Source organism: Sceloporus occidentalis, unplaced genomic scaffold (genome assembly GCF_023333645.1).
Source record: "Sceloporus occidentalis isolate IW3139 unplaced genomic scaffold, rSceOcc1.0.p SCAF_27, whole genome shotgun sequence".
Taxonomy (NCBI): Eukaryota; Metazoa; Chordata; class Lepidosauria; order Squamata; family Phrynosomatidae; genus Sceloporus; species Sceloporus occidentalis.
Window position 1 is genome coordinate 12,873,983 of NW_028317007.1, and position 20,346 is coordinate 12,894,328.

General features: G+C 43.5%; 1 protein-coding gene across 1 annotated transcript in view; it reads right to left on the minus strand.

The window, feature by feature from the left end:
- Nucleotides 1-221: 221 nt before the first annotated feature.
- The window catches only part of LOC149299951 (putative cysteine--tRNA ligase, mitochondrial), a 30,620-nt gene continuing 10,495 nt past the window's right edge, over nt 222-20,346 (minus strand). Inside the window, exons 6-15 of the mRNA XM_089485885.1 lie at nt 15,817-15,900; nt 14,961-15,090; nt 8,833-8,966; nt 7,504-7,571; nt 6,683-6,749; nt 6,264-6,402; nt 4,479-4,602; nt 3,198-3,296; nt 2,275-2,529; nt 222-275 (exon numbers count right to left, since the gene is read on the minus strand). Of these exons, the coding sequence (XP_089342011.1) occupies nt 222-275; nt 2,275-2,529; nt 3,198-3,296; nt 4,479-4,602; nt 6,264-6,402; nt 6,683-6,749; nt 7,504-7,571; nt 8,833-8,966; nt 14,961-15,090; nt 15,817-15,900 (1,154 nt within the window). The remainder of the gene's footprint in view (nt 276-2,274; nt 2,530-3,197; nt 3,297-4,478; nt 4,603-6,263; nt 6,403-6,682; nt 6,750-7,503; nt 7,572-8,832; nt 8,967-14,960; nt 15,091-15,816; nt 15,901-20,346) is intronic.

Here is a 20,346-nt window from a genome sequence, read left to right on the forward strand (position 1 = left end):
AAGTACTGCAAATAATTAAACTTGGGCTTTATAAGAGTGGTAAGGAAAGTTAACAAAAATATCCACATTTAAGACTTGAGTGTGTACACAAACATAAGACCTCGGGTTAGAAAAAGAAAACAGGCTGTAATTGTGTTATATCCACAAAGGGGTATAACCAAAAATACAATGTGCCAAGGTTTTTGAACAGATAACTTTATAAAGTGTACATTTACATAATTTCAGAGATTCTCTTTCTGGTCATCTAGTTCCCACGTAGAAACATTGCCTCTGTCCTTTGAACGTAGAAAAAAAGAGAAATCATTAGCTATAATATATATTTTTTTTCCTATAACAACCAGAGCATTTTGGGCAGTTTTCTTGTGTCCGTTCTGCCATAATTTACCACTTTGCGATTTAGTGCACTCTCGTTATATATTAGTTCTACATTCCAGGACTGTAACATATTCTGATATGATAATAAATGCACACACAACTGAAGAAACCCCAAAATATATTCCTTTACTGTTGCCGATTTGGAAACCACCCCGTATACGCAGGATTTTCATCAATGTTGCAAATAAGGCAAATACAAGGTGTATGTCAATTTGGTATCCTGGGACTGTCATTTCAATAGCTGTCACAGAATCCCAAAAATAGATTTCATGAGGATTATTTTACAGCCACGCTCTGTGGAAAGAAAAAAAAATTGAATCTTTGATCTGAACCAGCCAATACACGCTTATTGTATTTGAGAAGCCGACCACAGCAGCTCCAAAGTTAAAAGCAAAACTGCTAAAAACCCAAATAATTGGTGTTCAGCAGCAACCCGTGCAGACGACAGAGATGCATCGCATTCGTAGGTTTGTCATGTTTTTGGGAATGCTACAGTATTTTCAGAGATTATTTTAATGTACCCATATCCTCTTTGGTGAAATTTAGGTAATATAAGGTATCCCCACTGCCTCAGCATTATATTGCCCTACAATTCTTCATTAAATAAAACTGAAAATATTTCAAAATGTTGTCTAAACTAATACTCAAAAAAAAAAAAACCACAAGTCAGTACAGCAACTGCATTGGCCTGATAAACAAAAAATAGGGGAATATGTGAGAAACAGGTAGTTTCAATGGCAAACTTGCTTTAAGTGATCTACGGCATAAGACACTTTACGATCACTGCTGGAGACTTAATTTTCAACACGGACTCGGCTGAATGAAGTGACAAATGTGATTTGTAGATCTGCCTTAGTTCTGCACCTGAAACCAATGTACAGCACACATGAAACACGCCAGATGTTTAAATCAAGCTCTATGCTGCCCTGATGGTTCGTAAAGGGGAAGGCCCATGGAAAAATGTTCTCTCTTTGATCATAAAATGCACTGCTGTATCCAGGAATGTAGACTACCATTGAGAAAAAATGGTTTAACCCCTTGATGACCAGACCTATTTTTCTTAAATTGGTGCGGAAAGACCAGAGCTCTTTTTGACATTTTTGCGCTGTATGTGATTAACTGTAACTTCCCTCGTTTAGTGCACCCACAAAAATTATATATGTTTTCCCCCACCCACCTAAAAAACTTAAACCTGCTTAACCCACCCACCACCCAAGCCATTTTAACCCCTTTAGTACACTAAATTATGCAGAGAGTCCTGTAAAATGTAATGAAAAAGACTGTAGAGTCAACAATGTTTCTCTGCCTCTCTTGCCTAACAAAAGAACTGTGAGTAAGAGAGAGGGGTAGAGCTAACATTCAAAAATTCATTTTTTGTGCTCGCTGTGAGTGGTCGTCACATCGATCACAAGGTCAGAAGCGCACACATTGGTTATTGGTGGGACTCGGCAACCAGAAGAACTGCAGCGAAGTCGCGCAAAGTTGATCGCGCTAAAGACTTTTACTAAGGATGTTCCATGCCGTCACGTGGTGGGCATTGCATCGAACTACATGACAGCAGGGAACGTCCTTCCGCCGTCAACAGGTTACTCTCGTTGCGATAGACCTCCTTTATCTGCAGACTTGAATGCTCTCATTTTGGATGACTTTTTCTGCACAATCACCACACTGAGCTGATCATTTATGACAATACTAATGAAGTCCTTTATTCCATAGACTTTGTGTTCCACTGATAAACAATGAGCCATCGCATTGTCCACTACAGGAAGATAAGGAGTCAGTTTGTCTAGTAGATTGGATGAGGTATGGGTTCTTGGCCCACACATGTGAAGTGTGCAGTTTGCTACCTTAGCCATTCATTACAATACAGCACTGCATTCAAGAAAAGTTTTAACTAACCTTAATATTAACCCCAAAGCCAGCAAGATCTTGGCGTAAAGCATCACAGGCCTGTAACAGAGGCTGTTTTTCCTTCAGTATCTGCCTTCTCCTCTCCTTCCATCTCTGTCTTTCTTCCAGAGACAACATGGCTGCTTCTGTCTCAGTCACAGCGTCATCTGTACTGATGGCATAGCTGCGCACCTTGCTTCTAAAGGTTACAAGCTCTTCTAACACGTTTTCAAGAAGGGCAGAACTATTGTCTTCCGTAGCCACCTAATACAGAATGTGCAAAGAAATAAACATCAAACATAGTTCATAGGGGCTCATAGTTTTATCAGGGGCCCATTCTCCAAGAACAACGGTGTTAGGCCTGTATAACTTTATTTCAAATCATAAATCCCTTTTTATGTATAAAAGATTCTGGCAAAAGTTTTGAAAGTGGACTTATCACCATAGCAACCAATGTAATGCTCCTGCTGAAGAGGCTATTATATTGGCTACTTTGGTGATAACACCAGTTCATACCTAAAACCCAGTGCTTCTCATGATATTTTCCAAGCTACTGCTAGGGGTAGCAGAATCTTCACAATCAAAATATAATGGACAACAAGCTTTGTTTCATTGAACAGCCTCCCCTCAGAAGCAGCAGAGGCTAATATAGTGAGGGAATTTAAACATGGCTGGGATGGGCATAAAGCGACCCTGAATCAAAGACAAGAAAGAAGACCGAGGGTTGAGTCTTTACAGCAGTACCAGATAAAATGTGTCATGCAGCAAAATAACATAGGTTTATGCAATAATATAAGGGATGAAATTGCTCTTTGGCAAAAATCTGAGTATCGACTGTTTACCTGTCCCACCTATGTAATCTACATACATAGCTTTACTTGGACTTGTAAAACCTAACATTATTGAATTAAAACATAGTTAAACCCCCTTACCGGTTTGTGTTTAAAGGAAATTCCCATTGTGTCCAAAAACTGCTCGATGTAAGAGACTATGGCAGCGTATACCAGAGAGCTTCGAGGAGCGTAACTGTCCTGTAACAGAAAACATGGCAATAGTCAGCACCCAAGAGGTGTCTGAATGCAAGTACCAAAGTGGATTAACTTCACAATGCATCATGGGGGTCCAACATCTACTTATGCCTTAGGCAGGGTTACGCTGAGGATAAGACCTTTTAGGAACGTCCTCACTTTAACTATACATGATTCAGGGTACTACAGAACTTCACGCAGGAAGAGCTCACTGGAACTTCATAATGCTGAGCAAAATGTTCGATTTACCTGCAAACTGGGTGAACGCACCTATTCTTCTTACAGTCACCATCAAGTAATACACCGGACCTGGTTTTCACATATTCTAACATAATTTCTAAGCTTCATGAAATATACCCTGGCTTGTAACAAAGTTCTCTCAATACATTTTCTATTTTATTATCCAGTATTTCCTCCAGGGTGTGTATGTCAAGGATGAATTCATGTTTTGGTTCAACTTACCTTCCTAAGAAAGAGAGAGAGCTTTTGAGAGTTTTCATCTCTTCTTCAGTCTTGAAGAGAGGAAAACTCTTGAACGCTTACCTTTTAAATATCATATTAGTCCAATAAAAAAGGTATCATTGCATACTGCAATACTGTTTTTTTTACATTATATATATATATATATTTATTTTTTTTAAATAAAAAGCATTATTAAAATGCTATATTCATCCCAACAGTGCTTTATCACTACTTGTGAAGCAGAAGTGAAACACTAGCAAATGCTGGGGGGGGGACAACAGTATTCACATCATAGCAACATAATTACCGAAAAATCATCACCCACATTGTTAGAGGATGGTGTATAATCGGACTCGGTATAATGTTCAAACTGTGGGGCTTTTCATGAAACGATCTCAGCTGCTAAAGCATATGACATGGCAGGAAGCAAAGATAATGTCTGGGTGCATGAATGCTCAAAATAAAAGGCATACTGGGTTATTTTGTACGTGTGGGGCATAGAAAAACACAAGTAATGGTTACAGTGCCTAGAAAAGAATTCATCTGCGGGCTAGATAGACACAACAGATCTACGAGTGCTCCCCCCTTCCAAATTACAGATCCACGGATGTTACAAAAGCCTAGCTCTAAGCAAAAAATGAATTCAGAGCAACATACGGTGTATTTTTCTGATTGCTGCCGAGTGGACAGCTGCCATCTTTAGATTATACCCTGATGGGTTACCTTGGAAACAGCCTTAAGCTGTCTGTTGCCATGGTGAATGAGGTCCATAACTGCATCGACAGCTCGTGGGGTGTCAAAGTCATCAGCAAACGCAGCCTTAACATTTACTTTTGTTTCATTCAGGCTTTGATGAGAAAGAGACATGGTATTAGCACGGGAACACCGGGATATTTCAGACACTGTGCCTTGTTATTGTGTAGCATTTTGAGTGATTGGCAGTAACAGCATTTTATTCCATAACTGGCATCATAAGGAAGGTAACGAGACCCGAAAAGTGCTTTGTAACTCTGGAAACTAATTGGGTATCACACAAGTAATTGTGAGCAGTAAATCATTTCTAGCAAAATGTAATAAGTGGTTAAAGAACAAAACATAACAACATGTGGTTACTCAGCGGTAACTCCAATTTGAATGCTGTAACCTAAATAAATAAAAGTTTTACAGAAATTAGTATGCATAATATGGTAAAATATTCAGTGTATGTGGCTGGTATGAATTCTGCAGTGATACTAATAGTAAAAGCCTGTTTCTTTGGTAATAACACATTTCTATATTATCACAGCTCTACAGATCTAGATATACTGATATATTTTGCATTTAGCACACAGGCCAAAACTGCCTAACCAGTTTCAACAAATTAAATAAATAAGTAATATTTCATTGAATTAAAAGCTGATCAGGCTGCTTACACGATACAGTAGCAAGCGGTTGCATGCTACACCTCTACATTCAGTAAAAGCGGCCAGGTGAAGGAACGTATAGCACGGCCGGCTTGTACCCAACAGGTGGCCACGCACTGGCAATTTTGAGAATGGACAATGATGAACTCCATTGTCACTAGGAAAGGGAAATTAATGGCGAGTTAAAAGGTTCCTAAATACCGTGCCCCACTTTAAAAAACTTTTAGTGGCTGGCTTAGCTTCTATCTTTCATATAAACAGATGAACAAACCTGGGGACACGTGACTATGGCACTTATGTGTTTCTTAAAATATTAGAGAAGGCTCACACACAATGGCTTATTGTGCCCACACTTGGCTGAGGTGCTTTGCCTGATGTTCTGCTGAACAATACAACATTTTCACAGATTCAGTGTTGCACAGTAAGAAGTCTTTAAGCATTCTGTTGGTTCCATGGATACAGTAATTGATCCCCAGAGAAGGTGAATGATAAGCGGAATAGTAGAGGTTAATACAGTGAAATGATTGAGGTTAAAACAGTGAGGGAATTTAAACACGCATAGGATGGGCATGCAATGTCCTAATTATAAGACAAGACCAAAGATCTAATAAAGTTAGGCAACTTATAGCAGCAAGAAATAGGCAATCAGCTCTTTACTACCATAATGACCCATGTTTTTATTGTTTCTAATACTGAAAGATCTAATAAAACCAGCCAGTGTTACATCTAAAAACACACCTTTTTTCCCCATTCTCTCCATGCTTCCATTAACAACTTTCTACACAAAAACAAGCAACCTCAATAAGTTCTCAGATGACAATCAACCCTATGCCCTCTATGTTTATACTCTGTTTCTCATGTTGTAGCTTCCAATTTGTTCTGTAAGATTTTCCTTACATTTTTGTAAACTATGAATTTAAACAATTAAACTGTTGTCTGTTATTTTGGGTTCTGGGTTAATATCCTACCCACCTTGCATTAAACAAACGTGCAATACAACACCTTTATGATTTAGAATTACCGTAGATGAAAATATAGTTCAGGCACAAAAATCAAATTACAGAAATTGTAGCATGCTACAAACAAAGGTTTAAGCACCTGTTACCTTTCCCATAGTATGGCTTCTTGTACAGGCTGGCACATCAGCTGGCCTTTCACATAAGAGCGTGCATCATTAAGAAAAGAGGAGATAGTCTGCAGGGTAGTTATTGAGTCCTGCATGGATTCCTTGCTGTACTCCACGGCTAAAAATACAATTAGAAAATATTCCATATACATTTTAATTAATGGTGGGCACATTTTTATATATGGGACAAGCATAATGAGGTCAAGGACAGCGGGGCTGAGTGTTTAAAATATATTTCCAAACTAATGCACAATATGTAACTAAATGTTAAAAGAGAAAGTGTTTGAGCCATAGATTTTAATAATTTTTTTCTTGTTTTGTATATTATATACATACACACACTGTATATGCTTTAATGTTCTCTTATTCACAAATGATCTATTTTTGAAAGCTTGTACCTGATTGATATCTGGAACGCAGACAGAACATTCTGAACTGGTCAGGAGAAAATGACTTTAAATACTCCTGTAGGGGAAAAAAAAACAACTTTAAAGCTCATTTGCTGCAGTCTTCCATTGCACACTTTCCTGAAAATGATCTCTTTCCATACATATTGAATGCTTGTTGCTCACTTTGGACAAATATTGTACTTAATATAAACAGTATGTTCTGAACCATATGTTCAGCCGAAAAGGATTGCTGATCAATATTCTCATTATGCAATTATGCCAAATACCGTTAATGAGCCTAGCATCAAAATCTTCATTCTTTGAAGAAGAAACTGCAGTTTGCACACAAACACACCAGCGTCTCTTAGGTTTTGCACTTATCTCGGATTTTAAGAGATAGATCCCTATTTGCTCTCCTTGACCCAGTATATGACCAGATTGTTATCATTATGTGTACGTATTTAAACATTTATTACTAATCACTCGTGAACTAATAAGGATTAGGTAGACCTTCATGCTAACGTTGGCAGTGCTGGACTGCGCACAACACTGGGATGCTGAGAGTCCCAGATCATCCCTGGAAACTAGAGCTAAGGGTTAGACGAGTCCCACAATCAACACATTTATTGCCTTCAGAAAACAGAGAGTTAGAAAGTGGTCTTATCACCATGGCAACCAATGGCATAGTCCTGTTGACCAGGACTTTCATTGTTTTCTATGATAAGATCACTTTTTAAATATTGCACAAGAATCACCTTTTCAAACATGACCTTCTTTATGAGATAAAATATAAAACATTAGTTAAGTTGCACTCAGAAAACAAACTATACCTTAACAGTGATGTAGTTTTTCAAGGACTTTGACATTTTTTCTTCATTTCCCTTCAAATGTAAATGTCCTAGGAAGAAAAAAAAATATCTTCATCTGGAATAACATTAATACATTTTACGGCTTAAAAGTAAATTATACAGCGTTGGCCTTTATTCGAAAAAAGAGGACAAGTACTGGGAAACACTAAAAAGATGATAAATGAAAATGATATCATAGACTGTGAAATAAAGGAGAAAAATACAAATTAGAAGCAAGGTAAAGAAGAGTCATGAGAAAACACTTAAATGTGCAGTCATCTCAGGAACCAGGCAAAGAAACTGTGTCCTTGTTTCTGTCAAACATCGCTTGGCCCCATGATGGCAACATTTCTGTAGATGAATAATTTCAGTCAGGAGCTGAAGAGCGGGCTTGCCACTTGTGGCTGGGCCTATGTGGCACGGTGGCACTGGCACCCTGTCATAAGGATCTGCAGAGAATGGCTGCATATTGGAGCCAATGGATTTAACATAAAATGTGTTCCTTCAAGAAGCTAAACCTAACTGCTGCAGAATCAGGAAAAAGACATTTAATGAAACGCTATTAACAAGCAGGGACCTCATTAACAAACATGTCTTAGTCCAGTGCCTGAGACTCACACCTTTCTAAGTTTTGTAAAATGGATAAAATACATAGAACCGTTTGAGGCTCAAAGCTTCTGAAGTAAGACTGAGTCACACAAGCGTTAAGCTTAAGACACCAGAAATCTTTTCTTCAAATGCAAAGAGGCATACGTGTGGCACAAGTAACATCGCTGTAGTTCATATTATTTCCATGACTCGGAAAGTTACACACCTTAAACTATCTCCATAATGATAGCAACACAAGAATGATAATGTCAGCTTTAATCACCGAGTACTAAACAGAATATTCACAATCATTGCCCCCAGAGAGAAAATGTCTCCTCCTGGTGGTCACACATATATATATATACGTATACAAATCAACTAAAAATACATATATATATTCTAGTCAATGTTACACAAAATACATTAAAGAGCAAATATAAGAAATATTAGGAGCAAGAAATACCGCCATCTTCTTTTTCTTCTCTTTAAAACGCTGTAAAAAGAACAGCCAAAGTATTTTTACATACAGTCTACATGGCGGTTTGCATGTCTCTTTGTTTTGCAATAAACACAAATGAGTTATAGATTCAATATGTATGCTAATTAGCAATGTAGATCATTGAGAACATTCACATGGACTGGGGTTTACTAATGTACCCAAAGGTACAGACTGAAATAAACAGCTGACATAACATGTTATATCGGACCCACCGGTGTACTTACCTGAATGAAGGAAATAATTCCCCCATCCCGTGCTCTGATGATAAGCCTCACATTGGGCAATCTCGTTTTCATGATGCGGGAATGCTAGATCGATCCCTCCCGTGTGAATGTCAAGATGCTTCCCAAACACGGAACTACAAGAAAAAAAAAGTTAAACAAAAGAAAAAATATATATATTGTTATGCATGTCACACCAATTTGTGTAGTACATACATGGACTTGCTATCTGGTAGAGATGGCATGGCCAATTTCAGCATGAGAGGTGTTAATTTGATTGTATAGGCATGTGTGCCAAAAGGTTTTACAACACTCTCTTTGAAGCTGGGGCTCCAACCAGGGCCCTCTGCAATGTGTGAAATATTACAGATGAGTTGCCTCTAAGTCTAGCTTCAATGTAAACTGGTTGACTAATCCACCATATGCCTGGATCCCCTCACAGATTGGATTCTTTTGTTGTGTGAGGGGCAAACGAATAGGATTAGTGGAACGGAGAACCAGAGACCCAGAGAGGGTCCATTCGGTCTGAGGTGTGCCATGACCGACGTACCAGGTAGGCCTATAGAGGGCCACCCCATAAATAGAAATGAAAGAAAGGATAGAGGAGAAAAGAGGAAATAAAAGGAAGGAAATTAATAGGGGGGGGCAAGGGAGGGCAACGTTAGGAGCTGTAACGTAGCTGTGGAAGGGAGAGGCGTTGGTTAAATAACCATAGCCCCTCCCACAACTACAGGCTAATATACATCAGCCTTCACATTTGTGTGAGGGGCAAACAAATAGGATTAGTGGAACGGAGAACCAGAGACCCAGAGAGGGTCCATTCGGTCTGAGGTGTGCCATGACCGACGTACCAGGTAGGCCTATAGAGGGCAAAAAGAAGAAGACACAAAGTTAGTCGTACCATAACATGACAACACGAGGAGTTCCATCTGCCTAGCTTTTAATCACCTGGGCTGGAACTTATTCTTAGACGCTGCCCCGATTATGCGAGCGGGTTAAGGCCAATCCTGGTACGTAATAACCTAACACATCTGATAAACATGACTGACGACAACAGCTCCCTGGGGAAGGGCAAAAGAAGACTGGCTTTCGGTTTCCCGGTCAAAAAACCAACAACAAGGCTCCCAGGACTCCAACTGGGCACCAAACTGAGTCGGTAAGAAAAAACGTAATTCGTGTACTTGGCCGGACCGATTCGTTTTCGTATGACCGAGGGACAGAACGAAATGATCAGCAACAGAACACAAGTCCGAGACTTCAGAGATGACGAAGAATAAAGTGTAATGGCCAGTACCCTCGGTCGCATGAACCAACGAAGGCTGACTTACCGTCCCAGTAAAATAAGGACTGCAACTGGTTACCCGGGGACATTGGTAGGAAGCAACAGTGTACTCGGACAGGATTGATTCGTTTCGTATGACAGCTCGTAATGATCAGAAGAACCGAAGCTGAATTAAATACAGTAGCCAGCTCACCAAGCTGCCTGCATCCGAAAAAATTACATGGAAGCTTAAGCACTAAACATGTACCAGGAGTAAACAGGATGTCCATTAGCATTAGCAAAGCTCTTACTCGCCATCCATTGGTAAATCACTGGGGGACTTCACTGGCTTGACCTTGCAGACCTCTAATACGTTATATACGGGTGAGAAGAAACCAGAGAGGTTCTTTAGAACTACAATATTGATCTTAGACTTCTGTCAGGAAAAGCTTCATCGCTAAATGAAAAGGCTTAACTGTGCTCACCGTGAACAAATAGCGGATACGGTCAGATTGTCAGCTCTGAGGGACAGTTTGCGTATAATCGTCAATGTGTGAATATGAGTGGATGATGACAGTCGCTGAGCGAGACCAGAAGGCTCACACTGAATCCTTTCTCTAAACGTCCCACTCACTGGAGCTAGAGCCTGAGAAGCAGACATGTAACGGACACATGGATGCGGAGCCTGAAAAGCAGACGCGTAACGGACACACGGATGCGGAGCCTGAAAAGCAGACGCGTAACGGACTCACGGATGCGGAGCCTGAAAAGCAGACGCGTAACGGACTCACGGATGCGGAGCCTGAAAAGCAGACGCGTAACGGACTCACGGATGCGGAGCCTGAAAAGCAGACGCGTAACGGACTCACGGACGCGGAGAAGCAGACGCGTAACGGACTCACGGACGCGGAGAAGCAGACGCGTAACGGACTCACGGACGCAGAGAAGCAGACGCGTAACGGACTCACGGACGCAGAGAAGCAGACGCGTAACGGACTCACGGACGCGGAGCCTGAAAAGCAGACGCGTAACGGACTCACAGATGCGGAGCCTGAAAAGCAGACGCGTAACGGACTCACAGATGCGGAGCCTGAAAAGCAGACGCGTAACGGACTCACGGATGCGGAGCCTGAAAAGCAGACGCGTAACGGACTCACGGACGCAGAGAAGCAGACGCGTAACGGACTCACGGACGCGGAGAAGCAGACGCGTAACGGACTCACGGACGCAGAGAAGCAGACGCGTAACGGACTCACGGACGCAGAGAAGCAGACGCGTAACGGACTCAAGGACGCGGAGAAGCAGACGCGTAACGGACTCACGGACGCAGAGAAGCAGACGCGTAACGGACTCACGGACGCGGAGAAGCAGACGCGTAACGGACTCACGGATGCGGAGCCTGAAAAGCAGACGCGTAACGGACTCACGGACGCAGAGAAGCAGACGCGTAACGGACTCACGGACGCGGAGAAGCAGACGCGTAACGGACTCACGGACGCAGAGAAGCAGACGCGTAACGGACTCACGGACGCGGAGAAGCAGACGCGTAACGGACTCACGGACGCAGAGAAGCAGACGCGTAACGGACTCACGGACGCGGAGAAGCAGACGCGTAACGGACTCACGGACGCGGAGCCTGAAAAGCAGACGCGTAACGGACTCGCGGACGCGGAGAAGCAGACGCGTAACGGACTCGCGGACGCGGAGAAGCAGACGCGTAACGGACTCGCGGACGCGGAGAAGCAGACGCGTAACGGACTCGCGGACGCGGAGAAGCAGACGCGTAACGGACTCGCGGACGCGGAGAAGCAGACGCGTAACGGACTCGCGGACGCGGAGAAGCAGACGCGTAACGGACTCGCGGACGCGGAGAAGCAGACGCGTAGCGGACTCGCGGACGCGGAGAAGCAGACGCGTAACGGACTCGCGGACGCGGAGAAGCAGACGCGTAACGGACTCGCGGACGCGTAACGGACTCGCGGACGCGGAGAAGCAGACGCGTAACGGACTCGCGGACGCGGAGAAGCAGACACGTAACGGACTCACGGATGCGGAGAAGAAAACGCGTAACGGACTCACGGATGCGGAGAAGCAGACGCGTAACGGACTCACGGACGCGGAGAAGCAGACGCATAACAGACTCACGGACGCGGAGAAGCAGACGCGTAACGGACTCGCGGACGCGGAGAAGCAGACGCGTAACGGACTCGCGGACGCGGAGAAGCAGACGCGTAGCGGACTCGCGGACGCGGAGAAGCAGACGCGTAACGGACTCGCGGACGCGGAGAAGCAGACGCGTAACGGACTCGCGGACGCGTAACGGACTCGCGGACGCGGAGAAGCAGACGCGTAACGGACTCGCGGACGCGGAGAAGCAGACACGTAACGGACTCACGGATGCGGAGAAGAAAACGCGTAACGGACTCACGGATGCGGAGAAGCAGACGCGTAACGGACTCACGGACGCGGAGAAGCAGACGCATAACAGACTCACGGACGCGGAGAAGCAGACACGTAACACGGACTCACGGACGTGGAGAAGCAGACATGTAACGGACTCACGGACGAGGAGCCTGAGAAGCAGACATGTAACAGATTCACGGACATGGAGCGACAACCATGATCTTAACCCCCCCCCCCATATTGACTCTGGGCTGAATACCCACAGAGGCGCATTTAAAGGAAAACTCATCAGCCGGAAGGAGGAAAACTATGATGAAGCTCGTATGGGAAATAAGGGGCAGGGAGCTTCTGGAGGTACAGCCATAATACCTGTAAAGGAACCACATGCTAAACCCTAATCTGGAATTACGGGGAGGGATGAAAAACAGCAGCTTCTCTTAAAACCGGATTCCACACTTAATAGGAGATAGACATTGCTTGAGAAATAATGCCCCGGGGCACATCGCTTTGGTAGGTTGCTAAATCGACGGCTGTATTAACAAGGTGATACATTCCTTTCTCTGCCTCGGCCAGCATAGCGGAATTTTTCTACCCACCGTTTGCTAGTCCCCTGTCTCCTCCTCATAGATCCAGCCAGCCACAATCTAGTTTTGTGGACAGGGTGCAATGAGGGACATGCTCACCTCACTAGTGGGTGGCATCGGTCTCCTTAATTCACGAGAGTTTAGTCAATTTTGGAAGCCCATCTTGCACTGGCAGGGCTGCCCCCTTCCTCTCCTGCAGGCCCTGCTACCACTGGTTACCATGTTAGTCTATTCATGCTACGTTAGGAGCTGTAACGTAGCTGTGGAAGGGAGAGGCGTTGGTTAAATAACCATAGCCCCTCCCACAACTACAGGCTAATATACATCAGCCTTCACATATATGCTAAGTGACCATTTCTTCGCACACCCCTCAAAAAGAATACAAATATGGCTAGTGCAACGTAACCTGTTTGGAAGAAACTGTGAAGTGTTCCCTTGATGGTTGATCTTTGTTCTCCGATAAAACTCCACACCTTGCGGATTCCCTCGTGTGTATTCAAGTACTTACTGTAGTGTTAGTCAGTGTGTAAATGTATCGTGCTGGAGTCAGTCTGTGAGTGTGTGTGTATACTGTAGCAGCGCCGTGTATGTGTGTATATGTATAGTGCTAGAACCAGTGTGTGTGTAAATCTACAGTGATAGAGTCAGTATGTCTACTGTATTGTAGTGCCAGATTCAGTGTGTATGGGTGAATAGTGTGTGTTTATATATGTATGCTGTTAGCCCGTCGGTGTATGCTGTTGGATAGTGTATGCATATGAATAAGAGTGTAGCATTAGTGTGTATGGTGTTGTGTAAATTACAGTACGGCATTAGCATAAGTGTGTATGACAGCATATAGTGTGCAAGGTGTTAGTGTTTGTGAGCATAAGACGTTAGCATGTCTTATTCTGTATGGTGTTAGTGTGTGTAAGTGTAAGAATAATGGTTAAAAATACAAGCTTGCGTCTTTATAGTGTAAAATACCCCTTATCATGAAGGGGTTTACTGCAGTACCGTAGAAAGCAGTGCAGCACTGAAAAAAGGTGGAATTTATGTTGCATTGTCCCAAAAAAACATGCTTTAACTGCAAACCAGGAGGTAATAAATTTACATAAAAATAAGTTGCCTAACTCCAACCCAAATTTGTCAACTTCTGGTCTATAGATTTCCAGCTTCAGATTTTTTCCTTTTGTTTTACTTAAGATCATTTACCACTGTACTCCTTATGCCATCCATGCGATCATTATCTTTGTTGGTTATAGCTTTACTTTTGTAATTAATGTCAATGTAATCTTTCCCAATCCATACTGTGTTACTGTTAAGGCGTGCAAACCCCCACATCCATTGCATATTTCCCTTACGGCAAAAGAAAAATCCCTTGCAGAAGAATTCTATGAGGCTGCTTTATTACAGTGACCTCAGTGCCATTGGAGTTTCTTTTATTTATGTTGCCCAATGAAGGACAGAAGGGCATTCAATTGCATTGATTTATTAATCTTGCAACAACTAGATTTGTCTTTAATGTTTGGGTTTCCATTCTCTTGGTTCAGAACAAAGAATGCTTTAATCACAGATTTAACACTAAGTGAAAAATTGGTCCAATTTTTGCAACATTAGTATTATGGCAAATGTCTATTAGTGTTAGGAAGATGCAACCACTGCCATACCTAACAATGTGTCTAAGAGATGCCTTTAATTCCATCCCAGGGGCATGACGTTTATGATTCAGATCGCCATAGACAGAACTTTAAAGCTGGCAATATAAGCCCCAAGCGTAAAGGGATCAAAGCCAACAGAGATCCCATTACTGCAGATAATGAACACCCAAAGTTGCACCCGTAATTCTGTACTAAAACAGGCAATATGAGGGCATAAGCCAAAATGTACCACTCCGTACTGACCTTGCAATTGTGGAGCATTCAATGTGCCAACCAGGTCTTCCATTACCCCAAGGAGAAACCCAGAACGGCTCTGCAGGTTTTGATGACTTCCACAATGCAAAGTCTCGGGTTTGTCGTTTATCACTTGTAACTGTTAAAAAAATAGTTATAACAAGCGTTGTTAAACTGACAATGCTACTATTCCATTATTATTATTATTATTTATAAAGCACCAAGAGATACTCTGGAAGACTGTACAACAGCCAGACCATAAACAAAAAAAGAAACAAGATTACGCAGTCAAACGTACTTGGACATCAACCAGTACAAAGACTGACAGGTCAATTCCACAAAAAGGTTTTTGATTCTATTAGTCAACTCCAATTATCCATGTTTCTTAAACTAGTGAAGTACCATATAGAAGCTTTGTCTACACAAACACAGAAGGGCGTGATAAATAAGGAGGGAAAGAGAATAACTACTCCTAAAATACTGCAGATAGAGACGAATATATCTTCCTGGCTTCTAAAAATAATTATAAAAAAAAGGGATCATAATACATTTATGCACAAATTAAAAGGACAAATACTGACATGTTTCTCCAGTAATGAAGGACTGAGCAGGCCCCACATAATGTATGATTCAATCAGTAAGAAGACTGAAGAAATCTCACTGATTTAATTTTACATTGTACAGGGCCAGCCAAGCTCTTCCTGCAGCAGAAGCAAACTGGGATTAGACCACAATAACACATAATGAAGTCAATGAGTTGAAACCAATCCCCCCCCCCCCCCGGTAAATAAATCCCAATGAATGCTTAAACGCTCATTCGGATTATACCATTCCTAAAAATGTTTTCCTTTTTTCTGCTTAATACCTGAATCATTTCTGCCACTGGCTAATGCACCCGGAAATTTCCCGTATCTTCCTCCAATTGACTCGACATCAAAATAAACATTCCCTGGAAAAGAGGTCAAACAATTGGTGATTTCACTTTTCTGATTTTCAATTAAAATATGTGAACAATAGTACTTCCTTCTTAAAGGAACGGACATAAAATGGGACACTTTAATGAATACTCTTTCTTCATGGTGAAGGCAACACATAATAAAGCAGGACCACACTTGAGAACCCATAGTCTGTTTTTCCAAAAATCTTGGGGTAAATGGACAAACTTTCCAGGTTACAGAGTCTGGAACAGATTCCTTAACATTCTGCAATGTCTTAATAGGTAGATTCAAATGAAACCACTGCTTGAACACTGGTGCATTACTTCAGAATATCTTTACCTCTTGGCATGTCGTGGTTTTTGCTATGTGAGGCCCCCATACTACCCCATGGGGGTAGTATTATTGCTGTGTGATGCCACACATCAGAATGGTGATGTTTAGTGGTATCACAAAGACATCTGCATTGCCAAATGTTAAATTTTTATACTCTTGCAGCTCACTGCCTCATCCAGCCGGTGGCCACACGCTACAGAACCCAACGTGTTGTGTGAGATGGCCAGTGTGGAGTAAAACAGGGTCACTTGAGGGCTGTCTGCCCCATACAGTGCTAGGCATAGCACATAGGGGCAGTGAAATTCTAGTTCAATGGCAGGGCTTGGCTTGTTCACTTGGGTCAGAGTAATAGTGGAGAAAAAATAAATGAGGAAAAAAGGGCTTAACTATGAGATTGGTGCTAACCTGTTAGTTATTTCACAAATTATTTTGTGATGATCGCAGCCAATCATTGGACTGAATGCCATGCTCAGATTTATCTATCAACATCTTCACTATTTTTTTTTGTCAATTTTCAGTTTATTGAATAAGAAATAAAAACAGTACAATAGAAGCACCGGAGGTATAAGATGCTGTACAAAAAAACCCATATGCATGGTGGAATGAGCATGACAAGAGATAATACAGCCATCAGGCACAGCATAAAAATATCATAAAAAGCATATAAATCGCATATGAACCATTAGCATATACAGCCAAATTCCTCGCAAGCGATAAACGGCTGGGAAGATAGGGTACCTCACAGGTGAAGGAGCTGAGAAATGAATAACCCAGAACCGGGTAAAACGGACTGAGAGTCACATACAGCATTAAACTGAAGATATAAACTAAACTAAGCAGGATCTAGAGCCGATGAAGAGCCAAGAAGACCCGGCAGTATCCTCTGGAAGGTAGATGATCTAAGAAAATCCTGCCAGGGCAACCATTTCAGACCATTGACATAACCAAATCCCCGAGAGGACATCACCAGATCCTCCATTTGACACAGAAAGTTAACATATGAAAGCCAAGCAGAGATCGGAGGAGTGATGGGTTGCTTCCAAAACCTAGGGACAGTAGCCCTGGCCGCATTAAGTAGCTGGATAGTCAGAGAACGTTTATAGGATCACAGGCTCGACCGTGTGTGATGGAGGAGGACAATCTCAGGAGTGAGGTGGAAAACTGGATCCACAAGCACCCGAAGCACCGCCTCAACAGCTAACCAAAATGGCTGCACCAGAGGGCAGTCCCACTATATATGGAGGTAAGTGCCAACGCCCGTACCACACCTCCAACACTGCGGCGGAACGTGGGGCAGGAAATGGTGAAGCTCCGCTGGAACCTTATACCATCTGGTAAGTAATTTATAGGACGTCTCCTGGAGTTTAGAGGGGATGGCTCCCTTATGGGTGAGAAGAAGGACCTTGGCCCAATCCTCATCATCTAAAGAAAGACCCAGGCCCCTCTCCCACAGAAGTACGGCTTAGCCTGAGAGCGGTGTGTAACGTACAGATTATACATAGCAGATAAAAGGTGAGTGTGCTGATCCCCGTCAGCGCAAATAATTTCGAAAGGGGTATAAGGAGTCTCCGGGTCATATAGCGGGGAAAGCGCCGCCAAGAAATGTTTGAGTTGGTGGTGCAAAAAGATGAGGCTAAAAGAAACCGGAGTAGTCTGGGATAGGGAGGAGACCGAGCGGAGCCCACCATCCAGGTACAGATGGTGAAGCCGGAGAACCCTCACACCGTCAGGTGGCAGATGACTAATGACACCGCCCCCCACACCCGGGGGAAAGGCCGGGTTGGAAGAGATCGGATACAAATGACCGGGGGAACCCAACCGTTTCAAATGAGTCCGAAGCACTCGCAGTGTGGGAAGGAGAGTTGGGGGGCTATGTGTCAAGGGATGACGGTGAAGGTCCGCCAGCCAAGGCACCGCCGAAATGTCCGCAGCAAAGGAGGAATCCTCAATGTCTACCCACTGCTTGGGAGCGTGAGCCGCCCATTCCACCACCCTACGGGAGGCGATCCAATACCCTTCAACATCTGGGAGGCCCAAGCCACCACGGTCTTTAGGACGAGTTAGATAGTTAAAGCCTAGTCTGGGGGGACGTCCAGACCACACAAATTTGGTGAGGACTCTACGCCAAGCCCTAAGGTAGGGTCTGGGGAGATAAACAGGAAGGGACTGAATCAAATATAAAAATCTCGGGAGGATGTTCATCTTCAGAACACCCACCCTACCAAACCAGGAAACATGCAGGAAAGACCAGCGTCTAAGGTCAGTAATGACAGAAGATAGTAGCGGGTCAAAATTAACCTTAACCAGGGTAGAGAGGTCCGCCGGAATACGAACACCAAGGTAAGTCAAATACTTGTCCACCCAACGAAAGGGAAATAATGATTGAACAGATGCTTTCAGGCAGAAGAGATATGAGACCCCAGAATCTCGGACTTTTGAATATTAATCTTGTGCTGGGAAACTGTATGGAACCGTTGAAGCTCGGCCTTGACATGCGAAAGGGACGACAGCGGGTCAGAGAGCATACACAGCATATCATCTGCGTAAATAGAAAGCTTATATTCAGTCCCCGCCACCGTGAGACCAGAGATATCACGGTTCGAGCGGATAGCGTTGGCGAGGGGTTCCATCATCAAAATAAATAACAAGGGAGACAGGGGGCAACCCTGTCTCGTGCCGTTGGCCAACAGAAAGCGTTCAGATAAGACGCCATTAACCTTCACACAAGCCGAATGAAGGGCATAAAGGGTACGCACCTGTTGTATGAAGCGAGGACCCAACTCCAACCGTTCCAAGACCCGAAATAAGAAGGCCCACGAGACCCTGTCAAAGGCTTTCTCTGCGTCAAAGGACACCAAAAGGAAGGGAGTCTGTCTATGCTGAGCCTGCGCCAGTAAGTCTAGTACCTTGATCGTATTGTCCCTAGCCTCTCTCTCGGGGACAAAACCCACCTGATCGCTATGTATCAAATCAGGAATAAGGGAGGAAAGCCTAAGGGCCAAGACTTTCGCAAGAATCTTAAGGTCATTATTGATCAATGAAATTGGGCGATAGCTGCCACACAGTTCTGCGTCTTTGCCAGGCTTCGGTATTACTGTGATGTGAGCCACATTAGAGTGGGGATCGAGGGAACCTCCCACAGCAAGTGAATTAAAAAGAGTGATCATATGCGGTCCAAGGACTGAGAAAAACTTCTTATAATAGAGGGGAGTTAACCCATCCGGGCCTGGAATTTTGCCCTGAGGGGAAGATTTAAGGGCCCTATCCACCTCCTCTAAAGTGATGGGGGAATTAAGGCCTTCCCTATCTGAACGCGAAACGTGTTTCTTGAGATGGTGAGACAAAAACTCATCCATGAGTGACGCGGTATGAGAATCAGGTTCCCGTCCCTGGGAAATGTTATAAAGCTCCCGATAGTAAGTCGCAAAACAGGCAGCAATGTCCTTAGTGGTGTGATGTAGAGAGCCTTTGGCGTACCTGATCTTGGGGATATATGAAGCAACTCTCCCGGCACGCAGCGCTCGGGCAAGTAGTTTCTCGGGCTCGTCGCCCAATTACTAAAAGTGTTTCCTGGTGAGGAGGTAATTTCTGCATAATTTAGAATCTAAAAGGGTCGCGAGCCGGGACCTGAGCCCCTGAAGCTGTTCCAAAATCTTCGAGAGCTTATGTTGAAGCTCAAGTTCCGCTACTCGACGAGACAGAGAGGAAAGCTCAGCCTGGCTAAGTCTCTTACGTTGCGAGCCCAGTCTAATAAGGTGTCCCCTGATAACGGCTTTATGGGCCTCCCAGATTGTCAAGATAGGGGTGTCGGGGAGGAGATTATCCCCAAAGTAGTGTCTGAGATGTGACATGAGATCCTCGACGCACGCAGGATTATCAAGCAAGGTTTTATTGAGGCGCCAGCTCCAGACCCTCGGGGGGAGTAGGGGTAAGCGTAAGGTCAGGTGTACCGGGGCATGGTCACTAAGAGTCGGAGACCCAATAGCAGCGGAATAAAGATAGGAGAGGTGGTGGTGGGAAAGGAAGAGGGAGTCAATACGAGTATATCTATTGTGGGGGGGAGAAAAAAAAGGTGTAGTCAAGCGAAGAGGGGTGTAGGACCCACCACACATCAAACATCGTCG